General features: G+C 52.6%; 5 protein-coding genes across 5 annotated transcripts; 2 read left to right on the forward strand and 3 right to left on the reverse strand.

The window, feature by feature from the left end:
- Positions 1-2,238: 2,238 nt before the first annotated feature.
- On the forward strand, positions 2,239-2,919 carry BDP81DRAFT_452429 (uncharacterized protein; the record flags this gene model as incomplete). The annotated part of the gene is made up of 4 exons (XM_060592748.1): positions 2,239-2,383; positions 2,485-2,555; positions 2,597-2,649; positions 2,877-2,919. 4 exons carry the CDS (start codon positions 2,239-2,241, stop codon positions 2,917-2,919), a joined length of 312 nt encoding a protein of 103 aa, XP_060441938.1.
- BDP81DRAFT_434696 (uncharacterized protein) lies at positions 2,896-3,672 on the reverse strand. Its single transcript, XM_060590982.1, has 3 exons — positions 3,597-3,672; positions 3,373-3,547; positions 2,896-3,319 (listed from the first exon to the last, which is right to left on the reverse strand). Exons 1-3 carry the CDS (start codon positions 3,645-3,647, stop codon positions 3,108-3,110), a joined length of 438 nt encoding a protein of 145 aa, XP_060441939.1. The 5' UTR covers positions 3,648-3,672; the 3' UTR covers positions 2,896-3,107.
- Positions 3,673-3,700: 28 nt separating this feature from the next.
- On the reverse strand, positions 3,701-5,942 carry BDP81DRAFT_434697 (uncharacterized protein). Its single transcript, XM_060590983.1, has one exon. It carries the CDS (start codon positions 5,721-5,723, stop codon positions 4,068-4,070), a length of 1,656 nt encoding a protein of 551 aa, XP_060441940.1. The 5' UTR covers positions 5,724-5,942; the 3' UTR covers positions 3,701-4,067.
- Positions 5,943-6,375: 433 nt separating this feature from the next.
- On the reverse strand, positions 6,376-9,946 carry BDP81DRAFT_327064 (uncharacterized protein; the record flags this gene model as incomplete). The annotated part of the gene is made up of 4 exons (XM_060585114.1): positions 6,376-8,388; positions 8,443-9,075; positions 9,129-9,613; positions 9,670-9,946. 4 exons carry the CDS (start codon positions 9,944-9,946, stop codon positions 6,376-6,378), a joined length of 3,408 nt encoding a protein of 1,135 aa, XP_060441941.1.
- Positions 9,947-10,140: 194 nt separating this feature from the next.
- Positions 10,141-12,792, forward strand: BDP81DRAFT_72476 (uncharacterized protein). The gene is made up of 3 exons (XM_060596206.1): positions 10,141-10,699; positions 10,797-12,023; positions 12,080-12,792. Exons 1-3 carry the CDS (start codon positions 10,585-10,587, stop codon positions 12,745-12,747), a joined length of 2,010 nt encoding a protein of 669 aa, XP_060441942.1. The 5' UTR covers positions 10,141-10,584; the 3' UTR covers positions 12,748-12,792.
- Positions 12,793-13,281: the final 489 nt, after the last annotated feature.

Genomic DNA, 13,281 nt, shown 5'->3' on the forward strand with positions numbered 1-13,281 from the left:
ATGCGGTGCGGGGTAAAAGGGGGCCCGTTATGTGGAGCCAATGTACTGTCGCCTTGCAGCACTCGATGGGATAACCTGGTTGTGTGCGACTACCATAATTCCCTTCTTTAGCTGCTGTATGTACCTGATAATTGACGTCGGGGAGCTATTCTGGTGTCGTACGATGCGATTTGTAATAAAATCAGACTGTGAGGTGAATTCAATTGGGTTGTTTGGTGTCTTTGGGACCCAAGCTGGTGGTAAGCCAGCAGAAGAACCTGGAGGTGTTGGGGTATGAAGCTTCACATCTAGCTGTGAAATTACATATTCTGGATTGTACGGGACAAGGCCAGTTGCTCTAAAGCCTGCTTGAATGTTTGACGTCGTTATTGCCTTGTCGTACGCCTTGTAAAAGGCTGGGAGGAAGTCTTCCTTTGCAATATGCGTAATATGTACCCGCATAAGGACCTCAATTTCTTGGCCGTACGCCCGTTTTAAGGGACTAAAGCACCCAACATCAAGAGGCTGGAGCTTGTGCGATGAATGAGGAGGCATACAGAGCGTAAAAATCTTCTGCTCCTTGCAGTATAGCTCAAAATCGACAGAATGGTGGCTTTCGTGGCCATCAAGGACAAGGAGGCGGTAAGCACCCTTCGTACGCCTCTTTGTATGGAAATCAAAGTGCTTTACCCATTCTAGGCCTTTCTCATTTATCGTCCAACCGTTTTCTGTAAGTGCAATTACCTAGTCGGGTAGGAGGGGGCTATCGCACGTCCAGGAATCAAGATAGACCTTACTTATAAAGATAATATACGGCGGGATAGAATAGCCGCACGACCCAATGCCCTAGATTACTATAACCCATTCCTGATTCCCTTGTTATGCTCCTCTTAGCTTGCCACGTCGTTTAGAGGCTATAACAACCATTTCGGAGGACATCTTACTTATTATAAACCCAGTCTCATCAAAGTTATAGATATCGGCATCGTGTATCCCGTACTTCGCAATTATATTTTGTACGAGGGAAAACCAAGCGTAATATACGTCTAGATCTTCGCAGAGGACTCTCTGATAGTCGATTCTTCGATTAAAATGCGTCTGGAGCTCAGGTCGTCGTCGTATAAAGTTTGAAGCCCAGTTTATTCCGATGCGTCGCGCGCCACGGTCGCAAAATAGTCGATCGGCCATTTCTCGAACAGCGCTTAGGCGAGGCGAAAACGCTCGTGAATCCAGGTCAATAATGTATCGCACAATGGTCTCCTCTTCGTACAAGGTTAAATTTTGGTTATGAGGTCGTGTATCGCATCTAGCAGGTTGGCCAGCTTGTCGTCGTTGAAGAGTAGCGCGAGATACATTGTAGGTTAATGCAGCTTTTCGTACGCTTAATTTTGGATTAGTGCCGAAAGCGTAGAAGGCATCTCCCTCCCAAAGGGCCCATGGTATCAAACATGCATAACGCATGCGAGTTTCATTTCTTCTGAACTGTTACTGATAAACAATAGGCTCTGCTAGATATTTCGTTCCACACTTCTCAAAATGTCTTTCCGCTAGCGCTCACATGTACTTACTCACTTGAGTACACGGATCTTCAGGCAATGCATCTCGAGTTATACTACTTCTTTCTCTTTCCAAGACTTTTCGCGTATTACGCGCTTTTCGTCTAGCCTCTTCGGATCACGAAAGATGGGATTTGGCATTCAGTCGCGAAGAGGTAATGCTGAGAGGATTTGTGCTGAGTTGAGCAGAGGAAATGGGGAGATGTAGTTGCGGAAGGATCGACTTGGATGTAAGCGAAGTCACCCAAGAGTTGAATGTTGGGTGATTTTGACATTCCTCCTGCACCTTTTTGCTTGGCTCAAAATCAATTGGATGACATAGGCGGGCCGCGCCGCGTTTCGAGACGATTAGGAAGGTGCTTTCCAGGCTCGGTCTCTTGCTATTGGCCTAATCGCAATTCCGCAAAAGCTCCTATGGCACATTTGTCAATCCTTCAACGTAAGTGTCGTAGCGTATATATGGCGTTAATTGCTGCCCGTAATAAACGGCGTCGTTTTTGCGATAGTAAGAAATTAGCTTTGCAACATTTAGGCTCTATCAGTCGCGAGAAAATACGATATAAGAGAACCTTAGGCTCGAAGTGGAATCAGATACCATGAGACTCTATCGGCACAATATTCATTCTCTTATTACTAAAGTCTGCGAGCACGATATTTGTCGACTTCTTTTCTCGAACCAAGAGTGCAGTGAACATCCGGTATCATGAAGATCTACTCATTGGCCTTGATCGCTCCTCTTGTCTCGGCAGCCTGTAGCGCGAACCTGATTAGCCTGACGTTTATGGTCAGCAACTTCTATCCGTATCAGTATGAAACTGAGGGATTCTGCCCTGTAGCTGGCAGCTGTGGTAAGTCAGTATCATGCGCTCTCAGTTGCTGATTGTACATTCGTCCAAAGTCTGGGGTTCGAGTATTTTTGTGCGTCAAGCTATCTGACGAACCCACCTAGTGAACATGGCTAGCGGCGCCAATAGCTGGTCTCAGAAGGCGAACTGGGTACTCATGAAGGCAAACACCTGTGTGAGATTCTATAAGTAGGTCTACCTTCTACGCAAGTCCAGCTGAATGCTGTTTCTGGTTTCTGTTCGGGGACATATCTGACCTATGGAAACCAGTGAGTCCGACTGCCCGCAAGGCGCCGCGACCTGGGAGCCACCTTGCCACGATGTAGACTGGGCTGTAGGTGTTCTTTCGGACTGGTCGAATGGCGCAATGAAGTCTTATACGGTACTTCAGAAGTAAGGCCATCTTCAGCTAGATGGAATATCGACTTCGCCGTTAGCTGTGTTGGAGAGATAGTCGCATGAAGTTATGAGTACATGTACTTGAATCAAATACCAGAGATAGTAATTACTTCATCTACTGTCACAACCAGGTCTATTGAGGCCGTCTCTCATAGTTGTAAACATTGGAATGAATGTTCTCAATACATGTATCATTCGAAAAACTAGAAGCATAGAGCCGATGGTAAATCAGCTGCAGACCCAAAACCAGCTTCTGTTAGATTGTAGTGCAACTATCTCGGCGTACTCGTTGTGCTGCTGTGATATTCTTTGTTCCGACAGAGTCTGCCTACGATTCCAATTTCGCAACAGCTGCAATCTTTTCCCTGACAGGTGTGTTATCGAGATAGACATCGAAACGTGCGATCTTGCCAGCTTCTTCCCCCTCCGTCACGATCGTGACCAGCCCTGCAGCCGGGATGTTAATGTCCTCGTTATCAGGGTCGCCCTTGACTCGGTAGGTGATATCCACAGCGAGCCAGATCCTGTTGTCCACCTTATCTGAAAGCTTTCAGCACTAATACTAGAGAAGGTATATGGCTCGGAACACCTACCCGCCTGACGAGTAACATGCTTCATATACGACAGCTGCCCAAACGCCGCGTCCATGATCTGCTTGATGGAATCCACACCCTCGGCAACGGGAAAGTTGGTGAATTTGACCTGGGCATTTTTGGAGTAGATCTTGTCGAAGTCTGTTGTTTGGAGAGAGTCATGGACATTGTGGGACTGTCTATCAAGTGAGCGTGGTGTCCTGGAATATGGCATATATACTCACGTTTCGAAGCCAAGCCAGAGCCTCGGCCTGAGTGGTTGGAACGGTGACCATTTTGATCGACAATATGACACACGGCTACGATGATAGTATGTGGAGATACAACATGAGACAAGCTTTGTTGTATTTGCGAATGATGGCTATCTTCTTATGTGTTGTGTTCCCTCTTAGTGCTGACAAATTGTGATTGCGCAAGAGCTTACAAATGTTGCCGAATCCTTCGAGAGGTCCTAGTCTCTGAAGGTTGCTGCGGCACCCTGCGATTAACTTACACACAACACTTGCACATCTCCATATACTAAAGCCCAGCATCTTCGGCGGCCAGTATAGGCTTGTTTGCTTTTCTACATATCTCAAACATCCGGAGAGTCCATGTCTCCATGATCCAGTCTCCACGGTCCATCATCACCAAACGATGCACGAGCGCATTTCCACGATGAGATGTGAAGGGAGTTAAGAGGAGAGAAGGAGGCACTACTCTGTGACCGCCTCCAGCGGACCATCTACCAAGACCTCGCCAGGGAATGGCATCTTTGCTAGACCTCGAGCCCAGTCCATAGCGATGATTGGAGCCGCCTCTGCGTCGCGAGACCACCGCATCTTCTTGACGAGGTTCCCCAACCGTCTCACAGCATGCCGATTACATGTGATCGTTGTGTGGTTCGTCTTCCAACCGTACAAGAAAGACGAGCAGTTTGTCTTGTTCAACGTTGGCTCCACCGCCAACACGACCTTTGGCAGTGTACCCTTGCGGACCTCTTCTGCGACATGCTCTCTGCGAAAGTCTTCCACAATACGAATGGGTAGTTGTAGGTCTTCGGGTACTGGATGGCAAGACAGCTTCTGGAGTTCTGCAACGAGGTTTCGGCGTCGCTTTTCCGTTGCCTCATGGTCCTTTCCCTCCATGCACCACCCATCCTGCCGTAGAACACGATCCAGGAAAGTCATCTTGTCGTCTTGCTTTCCCCTGATCGTCTCCTGGCCAAGCAATATCTCTATTCGAGAGACTTCTGATTCTGTAGATGCGTCGTACACCATGCGCAGACATGTCTCGGCCGCCTCTCGAGTGCACACGAGCGTGTGGCCGCAAAGGAGGGGATAGAGGGACTTGGGCAGCCTAGGGCCGTGCTCCGCTTCATCCCCAACGTCTTCCAAGATCTTGGGACGCCACTTCCTTTGGGAGCTGTGGCTGTGGGAGATATCTGTCGTTAGGGCCACAAAGATGGACGTGTCGATGTTTAGACACGGAGTCAGGGATGGTGCTTTCGCAGCATTGCCATGACTAAGAAGATTTGGTATCGCGACTTCGAGAGGCGGGGGCGAAGCCTGGATCTTTTCGGCGCATTCCAATGCAAGTGAGATGCGGTCGTCACTGAGGCATTCAATACCTTTCAAAAACCTGTCTATGGCAGGTACATTGCCACGGCTGATATTGGGAAGCACGATTCGTACACGATGCTGGTAACCCCCATGTATCTCGCGAGCGGCAGCCAACAGCTGTTTTGCGCTCTTCAGGACCTCGATCTGGGTTTTTTCGTCATTGATAACCTCTTCGAGCTCGGCGTCATCGTCCTCATTATCGGGCTCGTCCCAGGGAAAGTCTGCTTCGGCCATCTGTACTAACAGAGCCCGCTCGGTGATGCTAAGTACCCTCATCCACTCATGCCCGTTGTCGACAATGGCACTGACGAACACCGAAGTTTGCTGGCCGCCCGCCTTGGAGTAGGGAACAGCAAAGCGGAACCAGGTGATTGAGCGGCACTTCTTGATCGCCGACCAGTGATTCTCGTATGATGCGAGTTCACCCTCTATTAGTCTGAAGTCTCGAGATAGCGAACCCTCTGCTTCTGAGCCTGGTTCGTGTGTTTCTGCGCATCGTTGAAGCAAGGCTTCTGCCCGTGTGCGTTGGCTGACGTTGGCCTGCCAGAATGTGCTGAAGCCGGGGATGTAGGCGTGCCAGTGGTTGTTGACTTTGGCGGCTTGGGTTTCAACAGCTGAGCGCACGTGCTCGAGCTCGTCGCATATTTTGTTGCAGCGGGAAATGAGATCCTCGGCGGTCTTGATGAGCTCTAAGGACTCTGTGGCCTCCACGGTTGGAGGCGAAACCCCTTGGATGCCATTACCGTCCATCGATTGGATCAAAAGGTTGTTCTAGAGATGCTTAATGGAACAGATATGTACGGATAGTATTTGCGGTTCAGCCTGTAGTGAGTGCGATGTGAGGTGCTGTTGGCCTTACGTAGTAATCGATCGAGGTGAGAAAACCGGGGCGGATGAGTCATGACGTGGGGAGGTTTTTCTGAACGCTGGTAAAGAACAAGGGTCAATAACTTGTATCCTTTTGATATAGGGACTGGTTGTCATACATTGTAGTTCAAAGTCTAGCAGAAATATCAACGCCGTCCACTCAAGAGAGGAAGACTTGGGGACAGTTCGAGGGTCGAGAGATGAACAATTGGGGAGGGAGATGTACGACATGGGAGCCTGGGAATGAGCGCCCAATGACTGGTCAGATTATGAAGGTGGGTCTTCTCGCGAGCTATCTGATTACATCAGCCAGTCGGAGTATTATCCCCGACAATTCCCGACGACACTCGCCGAACAGGTCATCTCCAGTCAACACACACACACACCACAACCACCATGGAAGTAAGTCTTCGATCTCGACGATCAGGTTCATCAACATCAAATCTGTCTGTCCACTATCCAGAACCTCCCAACGCCTTGTTACTTGGTATACAGCCGTTACATGCTACGCTTGTCCCGCTTCCATGCAAATTTTCTATGCAACATTCTCAATCGACCACGACTCGACAACTTCGGCGAGCGTGCTGTCACTGCCAACATTGCCAGGGAAAACAACGTACGGCACTCCACGATGCCGGCTAGTTTCCTCATCGCACTTCCACAGCGGGACACCGGGAGCAGCTTGACCCATGATGCGGGCCCGTCTCATCCTCAACCCCTTTGTGGCCGCGTCGGATGATGTGATGCCACCCTTCGCAATCAGATAGCGCGGCCGTACATCAATCTGCTCAACGAGCTGAACCAAGGCCCGAGCTACCTTGGAACCGATTTGGAGAGAGCTAAGCGCATCGCCTCCCTTGATCAGTTTCCGGGATGTCATGACGAGAACATCCTCGCCAGCTGCAAGCTTGGTTGCTGTCTCGGCTGCTGCTGCAGTCACGACCTTCTCGGCCGCGTCGGAAGACTCGATGAGCCCTGCGACATCGAGCTCGATCACCACCAACTTGTCGCCCCTTCTCTCCCTGAGCACCTTCAGCTGAGCCGTCGTCTTGGGAACGTAAGAGCCGGCGACGATCAGCCCACCTGGCTGCTTGGTACCGACCTTGACCGACACCCCGAGGTCTGCCATAGTCAAAGGCGGGATCCCAGTGATGCCCATGCGGGAGGAAACGAAGGCGGCACCAGTGCGGTAAAGATACCGCCTGCCCTCCTTCTCTGCTTCAAGTAGGCCTGCCACGAAGACATGCATATCCGACTCTGCGGCAGCGTTGACGATGACGACTGTGTTGGAGCCAGGTGTTACCGAAAGGAGCTTTTTGGTTACACAGGCAGGTCCTCCTACGCGGATATCAACGAGAGTGACCGACAAGAATGACGATTCTTCGAATCGGTGGCCACACTTCTCGAGGACATACTTCCGCAAGTTCGAGTTCTTGTATCCAAAGGTGGCGTCTTGGGCAAAAGGTGTTTGGCTCGCAGGAACCAGAACATCGCCTTCCTTGACATAGTGCACGTCGTTGATCGTGTATCTTCCGCCTTGATAGAAGAAAGGCGTCACAACCCAGGCATCGAACTTGCCAAGGGCCTCTTCGGCAGCCTCGGGCTCCTCCGGAAGATGTCCACGGAGCGTCGAGTCACCTCGAAGGACGATTTCGAAGGCTTTGCCCGCCTTCTCAGCCGCCGTCTTGACATTCTTGCAAATCTCGACGATGAGTTGCTTGGCTTCGGCAGAGGGCAGTGCGCGAGAGTTGGTCAAGATGAAGAATCCAGTCGGGTTGAGGCTAAACTCGTCATCCAGTGTGGCAGAGTCCCACACGGTAAGGACATCGATATTGTGACAGGTTTGCGTTCCTGTTGGATCGTCATCCAAAACCACAAGAACCGGGACTTCGCCATTGTCGACCACCTTGCGAGTGGAGCTGATCACATCTCCTGAGTATTCGGCCGGGAGCGAGTCGATTGTTTCTTGTGCCGGCAGGCCTTGCTCCTGGCCTACTTTAACCTCGGCATTCTCAGTTTTTGGGGCGCTGCTCTCCTCAGCCTTGGGGCCAGCATTGCCGGAGACAGAAAGGCCCGTCAACTCCCAAAGTCTAACGACACCAGCATCGGACTCCTTCGTCCACCCGTGAGACGCACCAGCGAGGTACATGTTGTGAGCTGCTGACGAAATCGGAGCAAAGTAGGTGAGTCGCTTTGCCTCGTCGAGGACGATGCCGAGGTCCTTGACGAAAATGGCCAAGGCGGAGTGTGGTGTCCAGTCGGCATCAAGCATTTGAGGCACCCTGTTCTCGAACATCCAACTCCATGCGGCCGCACTGCCGAGGATCTCGAAAGCGCGTCTCGTGTCGAGGCCTAGGCGAGCGGCGAATGTCATAGCTTCAGCAGCGGCTGCGATATGAACACCGGCCAGTAGTTGGTTGATAAGTTTCACTGAAGATGCAGCACCGACACCTCCCTGCACGTGGCAAAGGTTGCTTGAAGTTCCTGTCATCGCTAGTAACGGGCTGTTGACCTTGGAAAGAACAGCCTCATCTCCAGAGCAGATGATCTAACAGACGTTAGTGATGAGTCTTAGCTCGGGCGAACGAGATGAAAAGCTTACTGTAAGGGTACCATTCGCGGCGCGGACCACACCACCGCTGACAGGTGCATCCACAAGGCTCAAGCCCTTGCCAGTGTTTGTGAGCTTGGCCTCAAGTTCTCTGCCAAATGAGGGTGGGACCGTCGAGCTGAGAATCACGATGGCGCCATCGGGCAACGTTTCCGCCGCCTTCCCGGAGCCGAAGAGAACATCGTCGGCTTGGGCAGCGTTCTGAACCATCAGAACTAGAATGTCTGCGCCTTTGGCTGCCTCCGCAGGGCTGCTAGCCTTGGAAGCGTTGCCTCCGTTGGCCACAAACTTGTCGATAGCCGGCTCGTATACGTCGTAGCCGTGGACGGTGAAACCGGCTCGGAGAAGAGACCCAGCCATGCCCTGGCCCATCGCGCCCAATCCCACCATACCAATCTTTGAGATTTCCAGTGGCGTACTACTCGGAGTCAACTTTTCTTGTGTGTTCAGCTGGCCTGCCTGCTCTTTCACAGCATTCGGGGATCCAGGGAGAAACACCCGGACGAGTCCGGAATCATCCTCTGCACCATATCCATGTGCAGCTCCTGAGATATACAGCTGCTCGGCTACTGATGCAAGAGGCACCGGGAATTGTAGAGTTCTCGCGGTTGAGACGACGATGCCCTTTTGAAGATCATTAGCCACGACATCACGTCGAAACCGAGCGAACAACTCACCATGTCCTTGACAAAGATGTTCAAGGCAGACAACGGTGTCCAGTCGCCGTCCAACATGTGCGGCACGCGATTTTCGTATGCCCAAGAATTACCGGCGGCATTTGTGATGATATTGTATACCTCGCGGGTGTTCAGGCCAGCTTTGGCGGCCAATCCCATAGCTTCTGACGCAGCAGCGATGTGCGTTCCGACCAGGAGCTGGTTGACCATTTTGATCTTACTACCCGCTCCCGGCCCCCCTGGAATAATGTACAGCTTCTCCGACATGTCGCGCAGAACGCCGTCTGCACGTTGCAGCGCTTCAGGGGCCCCGGAAGCGAAGATACTGAGTGTGCCGTCGGCTGCACGCTTCGTGCCACCCGATACGGGGCTGTCCACGACCAGAACATCTTGCCGGCCCGCCGCCGCAATCCGGGGCGTCAGTGCCTCATGATACGTTGGCGGGACTGTGGAGCAGAGGAGAACGGTAGCATTTGCTGGTAATGCTACGGGAATTAGGTCAGTTGGACGCTCATGGCTGCGATGCCTGCGGACAACTCACTTTGCAGAGCACCCGTCTGATCATTAAAAAGTATGTCATCGATTTGCTGTGCGTTGACTGCCATGCAGACTAGGATATCGCTGTTTTTCGCCACTTCTTTTGGAGACTCTCCTGACAAACCACCCTGAGCGACAAATTTCTCTGGGCTTGGGGGATAAACATCGTGGCCTTGAACACGATATGACGGTTTCTTCAACAGGTTGCATGCCATACCAAAGCCCATGGCGCCTAGGCCAATGAAGCCGACGCGGGTCGCCTCAGCGCCTGTGGCAGCCATCGTGGATTATCGATTGAGGATTACTTTGACCTGGCGTGACTCGTCGGCGACTTTTCTTCCGAAAATCAACGATAGCTTGACTCAAACTGGGAATAACGGTAGACCCAGTCATCTTATACCCTACCTTGCATTCCCCAGATCGGCCAAGACTCGGAAATCCAGCCGCGACGGCCGGAGGACTCTTGCGACGGTCTGGGACTCTGGATGGACGAGGACACCCGAGGTGGATTGCGGGCCCGTGTCTGTCCAAGTTTAATGGGGGTGTCCTCCACACCCTGGACTCGCCTGGAGGCTTGTTCCCCTCACCATCTCTCCATTCCTCCCATCCGCAAATGGGACGAGACAGAAACAGGACTAGCCCGAGCCGGCACTCCCAGTCTCCCAGCACAACAACAAGTGCCTGGCGCTGAAGTTGATCAAGTGGACGGGACTGAGTTTGAGCAGGTGGAGGCGTCGCAACCCCGCACGGAAAGAAGACCGGCCCGCTTATAAACAAAGGAGATGCACGTCGTCCGGCGAATCTTTTCCCTCTTTTCTCCCCTCGGCCATCGTCCCGCCCTTCTCTCTTGTCCACTCCGTCCACCTTCCCTTCCAAGACCCACGAAATTCACACGGACTTCTATCCAGCCCTTCGGACCATGAAACGTGCGAGAATCGACGGTCCGGACAAGACCCCGTCATCGGCGGCGGTCTCGGGAGTGGCCTCCGGTCAGCAAGCTCATTTGCCCAAGATTTCGAGAAAGATCCGAGCATGTGAGTTTTTCCCAAACTTTCGGACTGAACTCCCACTCCCTTGCAGAAGTATGACCTCAAGAGAAGACTAGTCGCTGATAAACATGAGGAGAGACAGGCCAGGAATGCCAGAATCGTAAGATCAAGTGTGGCATTGAGCCGGGCCAGAACCAATGTGCCCGATGCTCTCGCCTTGGTCTGCAGTGTGTCGTCAACAAGAGTCTCCAAACCTTGCTCGACAGCGAGAATGAGTGGAAAACCAAGATGGAGATGCAACTTCAGACTCTCCAGGCTTCCATGATGGAAGTGAGGCGGGCTCTGAGTATGCCGCAGCTCGTGCCTGTGCCACCATTCCACCACGACGGCGCCGGCATGTCCCAGAGTCCTCAGAATATGGCCGGCTCACAGAGCAGTCCCGGTACGGGGCCGTCTCCCATTCGGCCCCCGGATGTCACGGCCATGACGCGGGAGAACTCACCAGAGCCCACGGCGCAAGACAACGGCGAAGACCAAGCCATTGTAAGTGCGCCAATGGCCAGCCTCTTCGAAGTGACTAAACTGCGGAACATCCGGAGCGACCCTGGGGCGCGGGTCCACCTCCCATCCAGTCGGGCCCAAGAGCCAGACTTCATTGCCCAGGGCAAGTTTAGCGTCCAGGAGGCCGAGCAGCTTTTCTCCACGTTCCGTGGGACCCTCAATGCGTACTTGTGGGGAGGGATTGCACTAGTCCACGACAACCTCACGGCCACGCGCATGTCCTCACCACTGCTCACGGCCGCCATCCTTGCTGTCACTGCCTTGCACGAACAAGATGAAGGCCGAGCTTTCGATATCTGCTACCCAACCTTTCTGGAGCTGGCTAGCCAGACCATGTTCGATCGCTACCACAGTCTTGATGACGTGAGGGGACTTTGCATCGGCGCATTTTGGCTTTCAGACATCAGCTGGAAGGTATCTGGCCTTGCAGTGCGGATTGCGACAGAGCTTAACCTTCATCAATTTTGCGCAAAGGCACTCAACAAGGGACCGCAACATGTCGAGAAGGCTCGGCTTTGGTACCTCCTCTACGTCTGCGATCATCACTTTAGCATTGCTTATGGCAGGCCTCCTGTCATCAACGAGGACGCTACCATCACACACCACGAGGCATTCCTAATGTTGCCAGGCATCACTCAAGCGGACCATCGTCTGCATAGTCAGGTTGGTGTCTTTATCATTTTGAGTCGGGTTTTTCATACATTTGGGCCAGATACATCAAGGCAAGTTGCCAGAGATGAGTTTGAGGCACTCAAGCGATACGATGCCGATCTAGGTCGATGGAAGCTTCAATGGGAAACTCGGTTAGGTAAGAGAATTCCCGGCCCCGGCACCAACAAATTGCCAACTAACATTTTCCATTAGTGCCGGACAAACACATTTCAAAGTACCCTGCTAAGGGCGTCATCCTCCACTATCACTTTGCCCGTCTCCTACTGTTTTCCATCTGCCTCAGAGGTCTGAATCCATCAAACCCGACTGACCAATACGCCATGTCCGATGAACGCCGCGACTTCATCAACCTCGCCATCGGGAGCGCGTCTGCCGCATTGGAGCTGATCTTGACAGACACCGACATGCGGAGGGCAGTAATTGGGGTGCCTTTGTACCTGCTGACGACCATCGCGTACGCCGCGATGTTCTTGATGAAAGTCCACGCGCAATGGAAGCCTGCGAGGCTGGACATACGTTACGATGATGTGGTCTCTCTCATCGAGCGGGTCGTTCAATTATTGGAAGAAACTAACCGCTGCGCCCGTCATGTGGCTCACTACATCGGACGCGGTCTGAGCAACATGCTGGACAAATTCAAGGAACGTGGTCCCCAGGAGAGGCAGTACGTCGTCGGAGGCCAGCCCGGTCAGCCTGGACAGCCAGGCCAACAGATTCCTCAAGTCTGGAATGAAGGGGAGATGGGCCAAGACTGGAACCAATGGATGTTCAGCGGAGAGATGATGAACAATTTTGGCATGGGTCCGGAGCAATATCCGCTCAACATGCTAGACTTGTTGAACTCGCAGATGCCCGGCTGACGACAGCATCGTCGACTTAATGAGATCACATTTGATGAATTGCCCACCTTGAGCCTTGCTTTTTCACGTTTGATATGCACACATGCAGCGTTCGTGATGTTCGTCTCGAGCTTCACATGGTTGAAGGCGGGGAAGCTCAGACGGGGCGAAGCCCGGTACCAATCGGAGGGCACACCGCCCTCGCTGGCCGGCACTTAGACCCGGACACAAGACCGCGCTGGTGCTCGCTTGTTGGTTGCCCCCTCCCACTCGTATGGATCCAGATCCGGTCCTCGACGCATGCAGCCCAATCACGCCTCGTCTGGTCCAAGAGCAATAGTTCATTGTCTGATTTCGAGCAAAACGATGAACGATTCGTATGTGACAGGTCCAGAACTCCAGACTTGCCCACCCTTTCAAGCGGCCCCCGCTTTAGTTCCCCTATAGTTCGTTCCCCAGTTTGTGTCTACCCCGTGGGGGAGGAAAGCGAGCAAGGACGGAGGACCCCGGGCAAAGACACGACGCACTAGACACGAGTCGCGTTTTGTGAACATT

Source organism: Colletotrichum phormii (assembly GCF_030913505.1).
Source record: "Colletotrichum phormii strain CBS 102054 chromosome Unknown BDP81scaffold_18, whole genome shotgun sequence".
Classification (NCBI taxonomy): Eukaryota; Fungi; Ascomycota; class Sordariomycetes; order Glomerellales; family Glomerellaceae; genus Colletotrichum; species Colletotrichum phormii.